This window comes from Coenobita brevimanus, chromosome 107 (genome assembly GCF_032717465.1).
Source record: "Coenobita brevimanus isolate Jiangsu-jjx chromosome 107, ASM3271746v2, whole genome shotgun sequence".
In the NCBI taxonomy this organism is placed as follows: domain Eukaryota; kingdom Metazoa; phylum Arthropoda; class Malacostraca; order Decapoda; family Coenobitidae; genus Coenobita; species Coenobita brevimanus.
In genome coordinates, this window is record NC_137060.1 from 23,148,202 (window position 1) to 23,168,598 (window position 20,397).

The 20,397-nt window shown below is 43.6% G+C and overlaps 1 protein-coding gene across 1 annotated transcript in view; it reads right to left on the reverse strand.

Annotated features, from left to right (window-relative positions):
- Positions 1-1,097: 1,097 nt before the first annotated feature.
- LOC145416620 (uncharacterized) overlaps positions 1,098-20,397 on the reverse strand; it is a 24,603-nt gene continuing 5,303 nt past the window's right edge. Inside the window, exons 2-3 of the mRNA XM_080285553.1 lie at positions 3,253-3,414; positions 1,098-2,026 (exon numbers count right to left, since the gene is read on the reverse strand). Of these exons, the coding sequence (XP_080141679.1) occupies positions 1,821-2,026; positions 3,253-3,414 (368 nt within the window). The 3' untranslated portion in view covers positions 1,098-1,820. The remainder of the gene's footprint in view (positions 2,027-3,252; positions 3,415-20,397) is intronic.

Sequence of the window (20,397 nt, forward strand, 5' to 3'; positions counted from 1 at the left end):
GTATCTACGACTTCATGCCAAACACAGATTTGGTGTATAATGTTAAGGCAGTAATTTAAAGCTCTGCTAGATTGCACAAGGGACAGTTCAGGTGGATGTTAAATGTTTTGCTAGGCTGCAGAAGGAACCTGTTCTCAATGACACTGTTAGTCATGTACAGTATTCCTGAAATGATTAAAAACCACCATCAGATCTTCATTCATAAGGAAACCCTGGCTATGATTCTGTTTCCACTAGCATTACTATTATGATGACATTGGTATTAATAGTCTAGAAGAAAACAGATCCACCAACAACAGGTCTCTGTTTGGTGTTGCAGCCCAGACTACCACTTCCTATCAGTAATGAGCAGGGGGAGAGAGTGGACAGGAACCATGTCCGACAACTATACTTTACTATACATCATTTTCTTTCATCACACCTGAAACAAACCCCCCCTAACTCCTTTACCACTTGTTCATGAGAAGGCTTACATCCTATCATACCACCCTATCACACAATGACCTTAATTATACTTAATCTCACTTCTCAATTTGAACACAAAGCAGTACATTTCTTCCCTTCATGTTACTAAAACTTTAGATATATACAGTCAGCTTCCCTTTATTCCTTGTTTTCCTTACATTTTTCTAACCCTAAAAAAAAGAAAAAAAAAAATCTCCCCATATTTCTAACACCAAATCTTTTTTTGTATGCCTGATGGTGACTTACCCCCAAAAGACCCTTAAGGATTCTTTACCTCACAACACTTCATCCATTGTCTCTGGCCTCATAGAAACCTATCTCAACTTCACAGCATTTTCTTCATCTCCTTTGTTCCCCCATATTTTACTGTTTATGCAGACTTATTTATCTCTCTCCTACTCTATGAGTTTATACATTATTAAACCCTTTTAGAGCATCACCAGTTCTCATGATCTCCATCATAAAGCATCCTGTCAGAATCTCCCCTCCCTCCCATTGCCATATCTATTATACTTTCACACCTAAAATATCCTTGTACATAAAAAACACCAAATTTACATAATGTCCTTTCAAGACCTGAGTTGCTCAATATATTCCTTCTCCTTTTATCAGTTTTCAAATTCTTTCTTTTAGAACAAAAATTCTTATTAGAATCCTCTGCTAGAGCTCAAATTTCTCTACAATTATAACCCTTTTGGTATTCCCTCTAGAATATTCAGTTTGCATAGTCTCTCAGTTTTGTAAGTGATTCTAAAACAACTTCCCATTAAACATTTCCCCTTCTAGTACAGCATCTCATCTAAGTACACTGATTCTGGAACATTCTTCTGTGTACTCTCTGCAAATTTTTTTATAATCTTGGTCTGAGCCCCCTCTCTCCTCATTCTCTTGCTTCTCAAACATTTCTTCTCTTTCTCTCATTTCTTCTTGTTCTCTCACTCTCTTGAAATTTTTGCAGCCTGCTACAACTCCCTCTCTTCTTAAATATCTTTCTACCTTCCTTTGCCAAATGCTCCCTCACTTTTCAAACCCCTTTTCCTCTCGACAATTTTCTTCTTCTCTTTGTCATATACTCCCTCCTTTTACAAACCCTCCCCCTTCTTGAACATCTCGTTGTTTAATATTCCCTGAAACTTCCTCGTTTCTTGATTCTTAAACATCTTGTTGAATACAACATTCCCTTGCGTCTCAAAACATTCCAAATTTCCCTCATTGTTGCCCTGAAAATTTAGAAGAGCCGAGCAATCGTTAAGATGTTTCCTGGCTCTTGAACATTCTCTCCTTGGCGAGTAGTCCCTCACTTCTCAAAATACAGTACCTGTACTCTGGATTCCTTGCATCACTACCCCTAAGCTTTAGAAAAGCCGGGTAATCGCCAAGACAAGGGTGGCAAGGCCCATGGAGGCAGCAAGAGATGAGGCAGAGTTGCAGTTGTCGGTGTCACAGTGGCAGTAAGTTACCATGATGTCTTTGGTGCCAGTGCGGGTGTAACACTCACCGGGCTTCACCTTGGTCTCCTCAATCCACCCACATCCTCGCACCGTTCGCACATTGTTCTGGACTGTGGGAGACAAAGTGGATATGTCATCATCATCATCATCACCATTATAAATAAAGTATCATCCAGATTTCTCTTCCCATCTAACAATGGGATGAGGTAGGATCTAGAAAGCAAGAATAAACCTGACAGGAGGAGTAATGAACCAAAAGTCTTCCCAATTAAAGGTGCCACACTCTCACCCACGCACGGTTCAAGCCCCTAAATCCTGACTCCATCCCACAGACATAAACATCCACACTCATGTGCTTCATACCACCTATCTGCTGAAGTGGAATCAGACATCATTAGCCCATTCTGTGTGACATGCAAAGAAAGCACTTGATAATATTTCCCCACACTATGACACAAGCTGGCCCCCCCTTTAACCAAGATAAACATGGATAAGCTTAAAAAACACTCAAAGCAAAGCCTTATGAATTATGGCATGGATGCACCAAGACCAAGCATACATATCACCTACAACAAAAAAGAAAAACTCTTCCAATCAAGGACCACTGGGATATGCAAGGCACACAGTTCATTGTTTCAGTTAAGGACCCATCCCAACCTTAAATTTTGTTTTGCATCACTTCCACCACAAAGAAACAAACAACTGCTTGACACTACAAAGAATGTCTTATTAACATTCTTCCGTCTCCATCAAACACTTCATTTCACAAATACATACATAAACACATCACCAGCACAGCCGTCCAAACCTCCATCCAAACAGCATCCCTCAGAAACTACCCTACCCAGAGAGATACATGTGCACCTAGTCAGACTATGATGCAACCATCACCCTTCCCTGCTACAGTACCAACACATAACTCACAAACAATCCACCATGCTCTCACTCTAAGGCAGCTCCCCACACCACAACATACTTACCTCATGCACCATACTTTCAAAACTGACAATCCTTCTGCATGACTCAACATCTCTGGGAGCAAGAAGATGAAAGAGCTGGTTTCCTGCTATCCACTGGGGTTACAGCCAGTTGAGCTACTACTACTACTACAACTACTACTCTAATGGCCAAAACTGCCATCCTCTTTGTCATGATATCTGAGCTGTAACAGTAGCTTAAATAAACATGATGTTTGCCACAAAGAAGTGTTGTGGAAAGGACGAAGAGGTACAAGACTGTCTTTTTCGACCAACGATGTTCTGTACATAAAATAAGTTGTAAAAGGACAAAAGTCAGTGTTAAATTACAGTAAGACAACTCTACAACCCTAACTCACCCCTCTGAATAATCTTCCTGCAGTAGATAGCACTACGTCCAATCCTGTGGGCCTCGGGCAGCTGCTCACAGTCCACATCAGACAGTGTGGAGGGGTCGAACTCAGTCTCTCCACAACGAGGGTCAAACTTGCTGTTGCACTTCCAGCAATGCAATGAGTACCCTGGAAGAAAAGGAAATTGAGAGTAAAATGGGAAAAGATGATTGAAAAATTGTGTCTCTTTGTAATGCTCTGCAATACAATAAACCTTGCAACAAAGCAAAATAATAAATAACTGAATGAAATGGAAAAATGTGGTCAGTGTCTGCATCATTCAGTTATGCAATAAGGGAAAAAGAAACATCATCGCCATCATCATCATTAAGACCTCCTTTCCCACCTAAGGACGGGATGAGGCAGGGTCCAGGAAGCAATAAACACCTTGACAGATGAGAAACTACACACACACATGAAATTTGTAAATAAAAGGGAAATTATGGATAGACTTTCTTACTCATACAGTGCTGCTCGGGGACATTTCCAGGTGGTGGGACCGAACCCACTAGACCACCAGGTATCTAATTAGCCTGTCAAAAAAAGTACCTCAGTAGTGGGATGAGATGAAGTGCAGTAATTACACTCTTTTTGTTTTCATTCGGCATAAAACTGCTATTTTTCCATTACACTAAAACAAGACTATAATGCTAGTCACGAAGAAGTGCTATGGAAAGGATGGAGGGCTGTAGCATAGTCTTTCCGCCACTGAGCAATGTGAAATATGCGACAGGACGAAAACCTGAGTCAAGTTAAAGTGAGGAGAACAACAGCTAGCCTGCTGGGTTGGGCCTAAGGAATAAACTGATTTTCTAGGCCTACACACACACACACACACACACACACACACACACACACACACACACACACACACACACACACACACACAGTACGTCTCTCTCTCTCTCTCTCTCTCTCTCTCTCTCTCTCTCTCTCTCTCTCTCTCTCTAGCCCTCAAAAACATGCTTATCTACCTTTTAGCTGAAGCGATAAAAATGAAAAATAAAATAATGTTATCTTTTCCATCAACATGCTCTCTCTCTCTCTCTCTCTCTCTCTCTCACTATTTTTTTTCTGCCCCACTCGTTCCCTCACTCACTCTCCCTCCCTCCCTCTCTCCCCTTCCTCGTATCTCCATTCTTTCCCTACCCCCACCCCCGTTCCCATGACGTATACAAATCGATGCGTGACGTCACAAGCCTAGTGACGTCATACATCAGACACTGACTGGTGGACGGGGTGTGACGCAATCGATCACATGAAGCTGACTGGCGAGCTGACAGTGACGTCAATGATCAAGGGCCTGATGATTGGAAGACGGGCTGTGACGTCAGAGGTCACTCAACGCTAACTGGTGGACGGCATGTGACGTCAGGGATCACTAACCCTGACTGGTAGGTTAGTTGTAATCATCTACTACTACTCTAACTACTACTACTACTGCTGTGCTGCTACTCCTACTACTACTGCTATAACAACTACTACTATTAATACTATTATTATAATAACAACAACAACAACTACTACTACTACTACTAACACTCGCCTAATGGATACTATCAACACTTTGAAGAAGACATGCAGGATGGAAAGAAGAAAGAGGAAGAGACACGAATGCACTTAATATTGCACAATCGTTATATCCTAGTTACAAAAGAAAGAGAGAGAGAGAGAGAGAGAGAGAGAGTTTATTAAAAAAAAAAAATCCAGCCACTAAAAAAAAAAAAAACGAAAAAATAACACCAAATAAAATAACATTAAGTAAAGTAACATGGATTAAAAACTGTTATAGATCTGTTATTCAACCTGGAATTTTCTCTTGTGTGACCCGATTTTATCGATGGAATTTTAATAGAGCCCTGTTGTTGTCGTTATCATCATCAACAATACCTGAGCTTCTTTGGGACTTCTCGTAATATTCTCTCTCTCTCTCTCTCTCTCTCTCTCTCTCTCTCTCTCTCTCTCTCAGGCAGGATCGATAATTTGGTCACGCACTATGGTCTTCCCCTCTCCCTCCCTCCCTCAATTTCCTTCACTCTCCCTTTCCTCCCTTTCCTTCCCTCCCTCACCCTCCCCTTCCTCCAACTCACCCCTTACTCTCTCTTCCTCTACTTTTTTGCTCCTTCCTCTTCCATATTATCTTTTCCTTCTTCCTATGCTTCCTGCTCTTATTTCTTACCTTTCGTCACTCTGTCATTCCTTCTTTCTCCTCTCCCTTCCACCTTTCCTTCCCTACATCCGGCTCACATCTCCGTTGCTACTCGCTCTTCTTTTCTTTTCCTATCTCTTGTTTTTATCTCGTTCCTTCCTTTCCCTTCCTCTCTTTCCTTCTCTCCTCCCTCTTCGCTTCATTTCCCTAGCCTTTCACCCCACTTCTCACTTTTACCCTCCCTCTCTCCCCTTATTCCCTCTCTTTCCTTCCCCTCTCCTTCCCTTCTCTTTCCCTCCCTCTCCCGTTACCTTCCCTCCATCTCTCTCCCTTTCCTTCCCTCCCTCTACCTTCATCTTCTCTCCACCCCTGACTTCGTCTTCTCTCCCTCTCCCGTCACTTCCCCTCAATCTCTGTTCTCTCTTCCCGTCCTGTCTCCACCTTGTCGTCTCAACCTCTCCCTTTCCTTCTCCTCTTCCCCTCCCATCCACGTCTTTTTCCCCCTTTCTCTCTCTCTCTCTCTCTCTCTCTCTCTGCTATAAGGGAGAGTCAATATATTAGGCGATAGGGCGGGTCAAAGTTTCTCACGCCAACTCTCTCTCTCTCTCTAAAAACTGCCGAATTTTTCTCAGATCCGTTCAAAAAATTTACAAAAACTGGCGTGCAATTCTAGACTTCGGCCATGTTCACTATTTTCGATTTTGAGAGAGAGAGAGAGAAAAAAATAAACAGCCACTGGAACGTAAGAAAATATCCGAAAAACATTAAGTAAGAAAAACAATCACAGAACAGGAGGGGGACTCTCTCTCTCTCTCTCTCTCTCTCTCTCTCTCTCTCTCTCTCTCTCTCTCTCTCTCTCTCTCTCTCTCTCTCATAGCATTAAAGGGGTGTGCTGTCCCTTTTCATGACGTCACTGGGCCTTGATGACGTCATTACTCATCCCTTTCTTTTTCTTATCTATCCAGCAATTCATCCATCTATCTATCTGAGTCTATCTATTTTTCTACCTGTCTACTATTACCTTTCTCATATTCCCTCCCTCTCTCTCTTTCACTCCCATTCTTCCCCCCTCCCCTTCCTCCCTCTCCATGTATCCTTTCCTCCCTCCCCCTCTCCCTCCTTCCCTCCCTCCCTCCTCCCTTCATTTCCTCCTTTCCTCTCTGCCTTCCAGTTTCCCAGATTCAGTCTTTCTCTCTATCCTTTCCTCTCTCTCTCTCTCTCTCTCTCTCTCTCTCTCTCTCTCTCTCTCTCTCTCGGTAAACAGTAATAAGGGCAAATTTCATTATGGCGAGATGAGATGGACGAGAGAGAGAGAGAGAGAGAGAGAGAGAGAGAGAGAGAGAGAGAGAGGGGGGGGCTGGGGAGAAAAGGGAGGGAAAGATGGAGTAAACATTGACATTGTCCCGATAAAGAGCTGTTTGAGGAGGAGAAAGAGAAGAAAAAGAAGAAGAGAAGGAGGAGCAAGAAGAAGAGGAGGAGGAGGAGGAGGAGGAAAGAAGGGGAAGGAGACGATGAAGATGAAGAGGAAAGGGCAGTGCAGGATGATGATGATGATGAGGAGGAGGAGGAGGAGGAGGAATACACAGGAATACACAGGAAAGCAAACAGCAACAGACCTTATGGTCCTTTCGAGGCTGCTTGTTAGAGAAAACTATGACTACAAGATCTAACTCTACATGTTGAAGGATAAGGATAGCAAAGCAAGAAGGCTCCCCCCACCACCAAACCCTCCAGGAAAAAGTGAGAAAAAAAAAACACCATGCAGCATGGAAAAACTGACATGGAAATTTTATAGGAAACATTGGAAAGGAAAAGTCACATTCTATAATACTTTATCTATAAGCTACCCGATAGAGTAACTGAAAGAGAAAGTAAATAAATAAAATAATAGTTACGGCATGACATTATAAACCGGTTACACTGAGTTAATGGGAAGTCTGTGGACAAAACGTGGAAGCTACACACTGCACAGTGTGGATGTTTAGGGGTGGTACGGCAGCCTTGCCTGGCGCTTTTAAGGTAGGCAGCAGTCAATCAGGCCCTAGCTCCGTTTGCTCCACTGAGACAAGGAACTCTTCCATGTGGGACAAGTACACAAGTTTCATCCTGAAGCAGTGACCCCTGGTACATTAAAAAAATCCCGATGGTGGTCACTTGACTAACAGGGACCCTCAGTGATCCACAGCCCATCACAGGTCGAAAGTAAGAGTAGTGACCGTTAACTCAGGGTTATCTGTGCAGATCCTAATCTGTGCTTATATTGCTTTCTTTGCGCTGGGGAGATTGAAAAGTATATAGGACGGGTGTCTTAGATAAAAGGGGACTGCACAGTGCACAGTGTGGATGTGCAATGCACAGAGTGGATGTTTAGGGGTGGTGCGGCAACCTTCCCTGGCGCTTTTTAGGTAGGCAGCAGTCAATCAGGCAATAGCTCCGTTCACTCCACTGAGACAAGGAACTCTCCCATGTGGACAGTACACAAGTTTCATCCTGAAGCAGTGACCCCTGGTACATTTAAAAAATCCCGATGGTGGTCACTTGACTAACAGGGACCCTCAGTGATCCACATCCCATCACAGGTCGAAAGTAAAAGTAGTGACCGTTAACTCAGGGTTATCTGTGCAGATCCTAATCTGTGCTTACTGTATATTACCTCATTTGCTTTGGGTAAATCGAAAAAGGTATAATGACGTGACGTGACGCTATGTTAAGTTTACGGGGTGTCCTGTAGACACGAGGGGACTGCACAGTGTGGATGTTTAGGGGTGGTGCAGCAGCCTTGCCTGGCGCTTTTAAGGTAGGCAGCAGTCAATCAGGCAATAGCTCCGTTCACTCCACTGAGACAGGGAACTCTCCCATATGGTACAAGTACACAAGTTTCATCCTGAAGCAGTGACCCCTGGTACATTAAAAAAAATCCCGATGGTGGTCACTTGACTAACATGGACCCTCAGTGATCCACAGCCCATCACAGGTCGAAAGTAAGAGTAGTGACCGTTAACTCAGGGTTATCTGTGCAGATCCTAATCTGTGCTTATATTGCTTTGTTTGCACCGAATAAATTGAAAATGTATAATATCGTGACGCAACACTATGTACGGGTACATTGTTTACGGGGTGTCTTGTAGACTAAAGGGGCATGAACTTACATGTACCGTAGGTATAAAAGCAAGTTATTCGGACAGAAAAAGAGTCAGCTGAGGATTTTCGCGCAAATACTTGTCTAATTTGTTTTTGAATGTCTCAATTGAGATACTGTTCACGGTATCTGAGGGTAATCTGTTCCAGATATTTACAACTCTGTTAAAGAAGAAGTATTTTGCTTCGTGGGATTGGAATCGCTTTCCCATGATTTTGCAGCCATTACTTCTGGTTTGACTCGACCGGTCTATATCAAAATATTTATTCATGTCTAAGTTGTCATATCCCTTCATGATTTTGAAAACTTCAATAAGGTCCCCTCTTAACCTGCGCTTCGTTAGGCTAAATAATTTAAGTTCTTCAAGGCGTTCCTCATATGGTTTGTTTCTAAGTCGTGGTATCATTTTTGTGATTCTTCGCTGAATTTTCTCTAATTTTTCAATGTCCTTTCTGTAGTGCGGAGACCAGAATTGCACACAATACTCAAGATGGGGGCGCACTAGCGAGTTGTACAAGGCAAGTATGACTTTTTCCGATTTAAACTCGAAAGTTCTTCCAATAAAACCCACTAGCTTGTTTGCAATTTTAACCGCATCGGTACACTGCTTGCTTGGTTTTAGGTCATTTGATATTATCACACCAAGATCCTTTTCACTGTCTGTACTTGATAACTGAATATTGTTCATTTTGTAATTTGCATGGACATTGTTACTTCCAATATGAAGCACTTTACATTTTTCTGTGTTGAATTTCATTTGCCATTTTTCTGCCCAGCTTGCTAAAGTATTAAGGCCATTTTGTAACTGCTGCCACTGTAATTTTGAAGTGACTTTACTGGTTATTTTAGTATCATCTGCAAATTTGGATACTTTGCAATTTAGACCCTTATCAATGTCATTTATATAGATAATAAAAAGTATCGGTCCAAGTACTGAGCCTTGGGGAACGCCGCTGATCACATTACGCCATTTGGATTCCTTTCCGTTTATCACAACTCGCTGCTTTCGGTCTGACAGCCAGTCTTGTAACCATTTTTGCGTCTTTCCTTTTATTCCATGTGCTTCTATTTTTCTCATGAGACGCTTGTGAGGAACAGTGTCAAATGCTTTCTGAAAGTCGAGGTAAATTATATCTACTGCTCTTGAGTCATCGTATGATTTGTAAACATCATGGAAGAAGTCCAGTAAGTTAGTTAAGCATGAACGACGATGTCTGAATCCGTGTTGCGAGTCTTTAATTATATTATTTTCTTCTAGATAATTAACTATTTTATCTCTTATGATTTTTTCCATTAACTTGCACACTACTGATGTTAAGCTGATTGGTCTGTAATTACCTGAGTGCGACTCATTTCCTTTTTTGAAAACTGGTGTTACATTTGCTAGTTTCCATTCACGTGGAACTTTCCCAGTACTTAATGATTTATTGAATAAGACAGAGAGTGGCAGCAGTAACTCATGTTTTGCAGGAAGAGGAGGAGGAGGAGGAGGAGGAGGAGGAGGAGAAGGAAGAGGAAGAGGAAGAGGAAGAGGCGGACACGGCAAGAGAACCATCATTACTAATGCTCCCTCATCCCAAAATAGACATCTGGCGTCGATAAGTCCAAGGAGGTAAAGAACACCTAAAATAAAAAATATAAAAATAAAATAAAAACCCATCTAATTAACCTGACCTCCATCTTCACTTGTATTCTTAACAATACTCTCTTCACTTCAGCAGGGCCAAAAATTCACCACCTCTCCATCTTGAATTCTGATATGTAACAAAATATTAACACCAGAATGCGATGCTATATTTCACCTTAACTTCACCTGGATTTTTCGTCCTTTATCAGCTCACACACACACACACACACACACACACACACACAATGCTAAAGTTCTACATCCTTTCCAAAGTACATTTTCTGATCAGAGTCCTATTCTATCTTTAACTTCCTTATACCATTTGGAAGACACGATGAATAAATGGCAATACTTGATCAGCTACCTTACTTATCTTTCATCTAACTCATCTTCTAAGCAATAAAAACTATCTATCTATCTAACACTCATTTACCTATAAATCTATTAGTCTCTCATGTCCACCTAGCTATCTATGTACCCATCTCAACCTAACTATTCAGGTATCCATCAATCTACCTATGTTTATCTATCTATCTATCTGTCTGTCTGTCTGTCCGGCTGTCTCAATCCTCTATCTACTTACCCATCTATCTAACTGTCTGATAACCTATTTTTCTATCTATTTTGAATCATCCAATTTCCAGCCCATTATCTACCACACGGGTTTCTTTAAATAACTATGAAGTTTTTAGTGAGTTAAAAATAGTCTGCCCTACAAAAATGCGTCAATACTGGAAGAAAACGGAAACAAAGAAGAAGAATGAGGAGGAGGAGGAGGAGGTGGAGGTGGAGGAGGAGGAGGAGGAGGAGGAGGAGGAGGAGGAGGAAGAGATGATAGAGACCCGTAATATGACCTAACGTTTGCTTTTACGGATAGGTTACATTCGAGAGAGAGAGAGAGAGAGAGAGAGAGAGAGAGAGAGAGAGAGAGAGAGAGAGAGAGAGAGAGAGAGATTGACAGATAGTTTGAGTGGAGGAAAAAAGGCAGGAGGGAGGGAGGGACGGAGGAGGCGGAGAGATTGAAGGAGAGAGATAAGTGTGAAAGTGAGTGAGAGAGGAGAGGGAGGGAGGGAGTGGAGAGTTAAAGATAGGAAGGGAAGGGGAGCAGGAGGGAGGGAGGGAGGGAGGGAGGGGGTTGGGAAGGAGGGAGGAAGAGAGTTAAAGAGGGAGTGAGAGACAGAGGGAAAGCACTGAGAGAAAGAGAGAGAGAGAGAGAGAGAGAGAGAGAGAGAGAGAGAGAGAGAAGGGAAGGGGAGAAGCATAGAGAGTGAAAGCATTAAAGTTATTGGACTGAGAAAAGATTACATTAAAGGGAGACAAGGCGTTAGAGATAGCTCACTGAAAGATAGTGGATTTAAAGGGAGTGTGAGAAAGGACCAAAAGTGAGAAAAGAAAGATACTAAAGGTAAAAGATGAGGAAAAGACAGTGGGAGAATGTAACAATGTATATGCCTATTGGAGAGAGAGAGAGAGAGAGAGAGAGAGAGAAATGGAGTGAATGGAAGACAAGGTGGGTGAGTGAGAATTTAATCGAGTGAAGTGAGAGTGAGAGAGAGAGAGAGAGAGAGAGAGAGAGAGAGAGTATGGGTCACTGACAATCGATTTAGTGGGAACTGTGGTGGTGGGTGTGGTAGTAGCTGTGATGGTGATAGCAGTAGTACTGGTAGTAGTGGTGGTGGTAACTGTAGTGATAGTAGCAGCAGAAGTGGCAATGGTGATGGTGATGGTAGTGATGGGTGTGGCAGTAATTGTGGTGGTGGTAGCTGTGATGGTGGTGACAGTGGTGGTAGCAGTTGTGGTGGTGGTATGTGGTAGTGGTAGTAGTGGTAGTATTTATGGATCGTGGTAGTTATAACCTAGTGATACCAATCTCTATAATTTGAGGCCATTAAAAAAATAAGCAAGAAGACAAACTACAATGGTGTGTGTGTGTGTGTGTGTGTGTGTGTGTGTGTGTGTGTGTGTGTGTGTGTGTGTGTGTGTGTGTGTGTGAGGGGGGGATATGTGAAGTCCAATGGAGGTGTTTGTCTAGAGCAAGATAAAGACTACGGTACCTATTTTATCAGAACAAGATATCATCATTACTTTTATCATTATTATCATCGTTATTATTATTATTACTATCATCATTATCATCATCGCCATTATTATTGTTGTTAGTTGTAGTATCACCATCATCATCCTCTTTTCTCATCTGAAGTATGACGAATCATAAACAAAAAATGAAGAAAATCAAAAACTATTAACACACACACACACACACACACACACACACACACACACACACACACACACACACACACACACACCGCTCGCTGGCGCAGTGGTAACGTTCTCGCTTGCCATCTGGTAGACGGGAGTTCGCGCCTCGCTCAGGTTGCGAAAAGTTTCACTGACGAAGTGGGTGGTTACTGTCCCCCTTGAGCAAGGGGACGGGTGTGTGAAGGTCACAGCCTTGCCCTTAGATCGGACTATATGAGCTCACAGCTCCCTTCCGGGAGGGTAAAATGCTGACGATCACGACCATCAAGTGATCCTGACCGACCCGGTGAATTACACACACACACACACACACACACACACACACACACACAAGCAATCGTGACCTCGAAATTCTGGGTCATCTCAAACTCCTATTTCCTTTTTTTTTTTTTTTTTTTTTAAATATTTCATTATAATTATTCTTATGTGGTGTGGCAAGGTGTGGAGTGGTGTGATCCAGGTTGTATTCTCACGTGAGGTCGATACTGACAGGAGGAGAAGGAGGAGGAGAAAGGGGATGAATCGGGGCACAGGAAGTGGATGAAGAGATTGAAGAATGACGTAACGAAGGAAGGAAGAGGGGAGGAAGGAAGGAAAAACGGAGTAAGGGAGGAAGCAAGGAGGGAAAAGGGATCTGAATAATTTGGGAATGGAAGAAGACAACTGGAGCCAGGAGGAAGAAGAGGAGGAGAAGGAAGAAAAAGGAACAGGACGTCAGACTAAGGAGGAAGGAATTATAGAAAGAAAATAAGAAAAATGTAAGAAGAACAAGGAAGAAAAGTAAAGGAAGAAGGAGGAAGATGTTCAGAACTCCTACATGTACACATAAGGTCTGTCCTGAGTTCGAAAATCCTTAATGAGTGACTGACAAGCTCTAAAGATTAAAATGAAGGAGAGAAATGGGAGGAAGAGACGAAGAGAGGAAGGAAGGAAAAGGAATTAAAATGAAGGAATCGATTTTCAGTAAAGCGGTCATGTTTCCTTCCTTCCGTCCTTCTTCCTGTCTCTTTTCTTCCTTTCTTCCTTCCTTCCTGTCTCCTTTCTTCTCTTTCTCCTGTTTTCTCTCCATTCTTCCCTTTTCTCTCTCTCCTACTCTTTCTTTCCTTTCCCCTATGTGCCTCTATAGTTTCCTCTCTTCATTCTGTCCTTCCTTTCATATTTCTTGACTTTTCTTTCATGCCCTCTCTCTCTCTCTCTCTCTCGTGTCTGTGAGGTAATTAGATAGGCAGACAATGAGAGAGAGAGAGAGAGAGAGAGAGAGAGAGAGAGAGAGAGAGAATGGGAGCAAAAATGAGAAAATTTATTATAATGGACACTCGATCCAGTGCGATCCTTGCCTCCTTCCTTCCTTCGCTCCCTCTTCCCTTCCTTCATTTTTTTTTTCTCGTTTGCTTATTTTTTCTTCCTTATCTCCCTCCTATCATCTTTCCTTCCCTTCCCCCTCCATTCTTCTTCCTTCCTCTCCCTCCTCCTTTCCTTCTTTTCTTTACCCATTAGTAAGGCCACATTTAGACTACGCAGTACAATTTTGGTGTCCTTACTATAGAATGGATATTAATTCGTTAGAAAATGTACAGAGAAGAATGACTAAAATGATACATGACGTCCGGAACCTGTCATATGAAGACAGACTGAAAAGACTAAGTCTGCATTCGCTAGAGAGGCGTAGAGTAAGGGGAGACTTAATTGAGGTGTTTAAGTGGATGAATGGTATAAATAAGGGAGATATTAGCAAGGTACTTAAAGTGAGCATACAGGATAGAACTAGAAATAATGGTTTCAAACTAGAAAAATTCCGTTTCAGAAAGGAAATCGGTAGAAATTGGTTTGGTAATAGAGTAGTAGACGAATGGAATAAGCTACCCAGTAAAGTAGTTGCTGCCTCTTCCATTGAGAGTTTCAAGCATAGGCTAGATAAGCATATGACAAATAAGGGGTGGATATAGAATAAAGAAAATATTATAACCAATACTAATTCAAAAAAAATTTCTTTTCAGGTTACACTATGATAGTCTCTATTCTCCTTTCACACTTTCCTGTAAAATGTCCACGCCAGTTTTTCTATACGGCGTGGTGATCTTTCTGACTTTTTCCTGCCGGCTTCGGCTGGAGGGTTTGGAGGGCGGGGGAGAGCCTTCATCTTTGCTATCCTTATCTCATTCTAGTAGTTCAGTTACCCTTCTAGGAGCTGCCTAGCATGGGCCAACCGGCCAACTGCAGTTATCCTCTCCTTATGTTCTTATGTTCTTGCATACTCACCCTACATCCTCCACCATCTTCCCTTCTCTCCCCTTCCTTCCTTTTTCCTTCTTCCCCTCCTTGCTCCTCCTCCTACTCTTCCTTCTTCCCTCTATTCCCCTTCCTTTGTTTACTCCCTTCCTCCTCCTTCCCCTCCTTCGTTCACTCCCCTCTTCCATCCCCCATTTTCCCTCTCTCAGTCATTCCTTCGTTCCCTCTCTCCCTCCTTCCTTCCTACTCCCCTTCCTTTCCCACCCCTCTTCCTTCATTCGTTCCCTCCTCCCCTCCTTCCTTCCTTCGCTCGCCAACGCCCTCCTTAATTCCCTCCCTCCCTCCCTCCCTCCCTCCCTCCCTCCCTCCTTCCTTCCTTCCTACCCATTAGAGTTCCTTAATCCTTTCTTCCCTCCCTCCCACCCATCCCCTTCCTGTCTTTCCTTAATCACCCCTACAAGCTCTCTCTCTCTCTCTCTCTCTCTCTCTCTCTCTCTCTCTCTCTCACACACACACACACACACTTGTTTGGGTTCGTGGTGTAATGGAAAGGATCTCCTCTGACATAACAATGCACGTAACCACTCATTCCATAACTCTCTCTCTCTCTCTCTCTCTCTCTCTCTCTCACACACACACACACACACACACACACACACACACACACACACACACACACACATACCTCCCCCATGAAGGGAATCTAATGGGCTGTCTGTCTGTCCACGTCAACTCTCCCCCTTCCTCAATATCGACATTCTGATTGCAAAACCGATAGCAATGTATCTTTAACTTCTTGCCTACCATGTCTCTCCCTGTTATTATTCCCACTATCGCCACATGGTTTTGTTTCATTGGGTGAGAGAGAGGGACGTCTTCAAGTGGTGGCACCGATATTACTGGACGGTGGAGCTACCCGAAATAGTGGGTCTGGGCCTTGTATGCAGTTCGGTAAGTAGCAGGTCCGTTTTTATTTTTTTTTTCGGGGGTCGGTCTTTTAATTGCAATAACAAAACCTACTTGAGGGATCGTTACCAAATTTTATCAGGAAGAGGGTGTAGCTTGACCGTGGTTCCGTGTCAAATATGAAGGTTATAGGTCAAAGGTCAAGTCCAATGTGACCTAATTTTGTGTGACCTCCACACTCCACCACCAACACTATCTTCACTCCCCAGCCCGACCCCACCCCCTACGACAAGGACTATCTGCAGCTTAATATCAATAATGCAGGTCCCCCCCCCCTCATTCTCTCTCTCTCTCTCTCTCTCTCTCTCTCTCTCTCTCTCTCTCTCTCTCGAATTATTAAAGAAACAATTTACTCCCACTCCACACTTACTCCGAGTGTAGGCTATTTAGAGGGTTAAGTAAGTCTTTTATCTTTTCCTTGACAGAGAGAGAGAGAGAGAGAGAGAGAGAGAGAGAGAGAGAGAGAGAGAGAGAGAGAGAGAGAGAGAGAATCAATAATCTTCTTTAACAATCCTATCTCTATTTTTAGGTTTCAATTCGGCAACCCTAATTGAACTTTGGACTCTCTCTCTCTCTCTCTCTCTCTCTCTCTCTCTCTCTCTCTCTCTCTCTCTCTCTCTCTCTCTCTCTCTCTTACTTTTCTTCCTCCTCTATTCCCTCCTCTCTCTTTCCGTTCACCTTCTCTTCCTCTTTTCCATCTTTTATTTTTTCACTCTTCCCTTTCCTCCCCTTTGCCTCCCTCCTCCCTCTCATTCTATTACTCCCCTCCCCTCACTTTTTTTTGTCTCCCTCCATACATCCACTCCCCTCCCCTCCCCTCCCCTCCTCTCCTAATGCTTCCCTTCCCCTCCCCCTCACTCCTCCCCTTCCTCACTCGTTCTCTCTATCCTTCCTCCTCCCTTTCCTTTCTCTCTCTCTCTCTCTCCCCATTCCCTCTTTTCCCCTCGCTCACACTTCCTTCCCCCTCCCTCTTCTCCTCCCCTCCCCTCCCCTAACTTTCCTCTCCTCACTACCTTCCCTTTCTCACGCGATTGAATCTCTCTCTCTCTCTCTCTCTCTCTCTCTCTAACCTTCACCAAATGTCGTAAGGTCTATAACGCCTAACTATATGACAGACTTTAACCTTTACTACTCACACACACACACACACACACACACACACACACACACACACACACACACACACACACACACACAAGCTCTCTCTCTCTCAACAAACACAAGCGCTTGTTCTAGGTTCCTGTGTTGTGGGTATGTGAAGTCGATATATTGAACTAGAGAGAGAGAGAGAGAGAGAGTGTGTGTGTGTGTGTGTGTGTGTGTGTGTGTGTGTGTGTGTGTGTGTGTGTGTGTGTGTGTGTGTGTGTGTGTGTGTGTGTGTGTGTGTGTGTGTGTGTGTGTGTGTGTGTGTGTGTGTGTGCTTAACTGTAGAGAAAATAATTAAGGGCCGGACGGGTGGATCTTAATGAGAGAAAGAGAGAGAGAGAGAGAGAGAGAGAGAGAGAGAGAGAGAAGGAATGTATGATAGTTTTTGCTATACAGAAGCCAACCAAAGTCTCTCTCTCTCTCTCTCTCTCATTACCGTTACTACCATTAGAACCATGATCGCTATTCCCTTCCATAGCCAAACCGGCCACTTCAACCGCTCGCTCCTAATTTTTTTTTACTGTTAAAGGATTGTCTGTAATAGTCTTGGTGGTATGGTATGGTATGGTATGGTATGGTATGGTAGGGCAGAGTAGGGTAGGGTAGGGTAGGGCAGGGTAAGGTAGGGTAGGGTAGGGCAGGGTAGGGCTGGGTAGGGTAGGGTAGGGTAGGGTAGGGTAGGGTATGTTATGGTATGCTACGCTATGGTATGGTAATCATGGCAGTGCACCCCCACACACCATTATTGATCGTACTGCAGCTGCCCTACCACTACTACAAACCAGCCTTGTTGGCGTCAAGGGCAATGGTTGAATCTGCCGCCACCCCCCCCTTTACCGTACCCCCTCTACCCCCCTTTACCATACCCCCTCTACCCCCCTTTACCGTACCCCCTCTATCCCCCTTTACCGTACCCCCTCTACCCCCCTTTACCGTACCCCCTCTACCCCCCTTTACCGTACCCCCTCTACCCCCCTTTACCGTACCCCCTCTACCCCCCTTTACCGTACCCCCTCTACCCCCCTTTACCATACCCCCTCAACCCCCTTTACCGAACCCCCTCTAACCCCCTTCACCGTACCCCTCTACCCCCCTTCACCGTACCCCCTCTACCCCCCTTTACCGTACCCCCTCTACCCCCCTTTACCGTACCCCCTCTACCCCCCTTTACCGTACCCCCTCTACCCCCCTTTACCGTACCCCCTCTACCCCCCTTCACCGTACCCCCTCTATCCCCCTTCACCGTACCCCCTCTACCCCCCTTTACCGTACCCCCTCTATCCCCCTTCACCGTACCCCCTCTACCCCCCTTTACCGTACCCCCTCTACCCCCCTTTACCGTACCCCCTCTATCCCCCTTTACCGTACCCCCTCTATCCCGCTTTAAAGTCCCCTCCCCGCTCCACCTTTTACGGCCCCCCCTTTTACAGTACCCCCTGCTCTTCCCCCCTCCTCCCTCCAGCTCCTCAATTTACGGCCCCCCACTCTCCCCTTAAAGTTCCCCCACTTCCCCCCTACCTACGGTCCCCCACCATCACTATACCCCCGTCACTCTAACCTGACCGCTGAGTTATAGCAACAGATTAACACGACAGATTAACACTACATCCCACCATCCAAACTTCCAACACTACCATGACGGGGATGGTATGGTATCACGACACTGCCTTAACTACCATGACACTACAACTACCCGCCCTAACTGTCACTACCATACCTTCCATCATCCACTCGACCAACACTACCATGACGTGTGTGGTATGGTCTCATGACACTACCATAACTACCATGACACTGCACCATTATTGATCTAACTGCGGGCCTCCTACCACTACTCACTCTTCTGTCTACTACACACCTGTCCTCTCTCTCTCTCTCTCTCTCTCTCTCTCTCTCTCTCTCTCTCTCTAAATACCTGCCTTTCTATCAACCTTTCTTTGCTATTAAGCTATTTCTCTACCTCCCCCTCTCTATACCTATCCATCAACGTGTCTGTCTATTTACCTACCTACCTGCCTATCTATCTATCTATCTATCTATCCATCTATTCGCATGTCTCCTTAAATACCTGTCTAGTGACCAATCTACCCCTTGGATAATTTACCTGGCTAATTAGCTACCTGTCCCTCATTACCTACCTGAAATATGGTCTATAATCCTTTTAGTTTAACTTGGCAGAGATCTTCGCCCTTTTCTTATCCCATTTCCTGTCGTCCTGTGAAAGAATAAGGCAATACTACGGCACTATATCCTTTCCACAGCACTTCTTCGTGACTATCATCATATTCTGCTAATTACCTACCTGTCCCCCTCCTTTCTCACCTACCTACCTACCTACATTCATATCTACTCTTCTATCTATCCACCTCCTTCCTTCCTTCCTTCCTTCCCTCCCTCCCTCCCTCCTCCAAGTTATCTCCCTCCCTCTCTCCCTAACAGAATCCTCCTACTTTAATGTGTGACCTAAATTAAAGTTAGGCTCACGCACCATTCTCTCTCTCTCTCCCCCTCTCTCTCTCTCTCTCTCTCTCTCAGGCAATAACAGTAAGGCTAATACCAATACAATAACCTCAAATCACAATATCCCTCTTATTACACTAACTACAACAGGCGAGTACGTATGATGATGATGATGATGATGATGATGATGATGATGATGATAATAATAATAACAATAATAACAATAACAATAATCACAGCAATACCAAACGTATGAGGAAGTGATAGAATAACCCATCTCTCTCTCTCTCTCTCTCTCTCTCTCTCTCTCTCACACACACACACACACACACACACACAGCTACATGAAGAATTAAATAAACTTCATGAATGGAGTAGTACATGGCAAATGGAATTCAATGTGGACAAGTGTCATGTAATCAAGTTTGGTAAAAGTGGAAAAAGACCTGATTGGGATTATAAGTTAGGAAATAAAACCCTATACACATCTCTCTTCTTATGCATCAGTAGTCTGGAGTCCTCATCTCAAAAAGCACATAGACAAGATTGAAAATGTTCAAAGGGCCGCTACAAGATGGATACCAAGCTTAAGGGACCTAAGCTGCGAAGAAAGACTAAATAAACTGAATCTACCAACACTACAGGAGAGAAGGAAAAGAGGTGACATGATAATGCTATATAAATCCATATCAGGAAAGGAGAAAATAGACATAAATGATTACTTAACATATGGAGAAGCATCAGCAAGAGGACACTGCAAAAAACTGCATAAGAAGAGAGATGATAAAGACGTAAGGAAATTCAGTTTCCCAAACAGAGCAATTGATCAATGGAATGCACTACCGAATGAAATAGTGTGTGCCAAAACAATTCACATATTTAAGGATATGTACGATAAATATGGTCTAAGACACGGGACAGTACGAGCTTGACTCATTCCTGTAAAGATACAATTAGGTAAGAACAATTAGGTAAGAACACACACAATACATTAATTCCATGACCATACAAATACACTAGAAAAGGATAAACCTGCATAAACACATACAGAACATATGCGTACAAAAGATATCAACACACACACACACACACAAACACACACACACACACACACACACACACACACACACACAC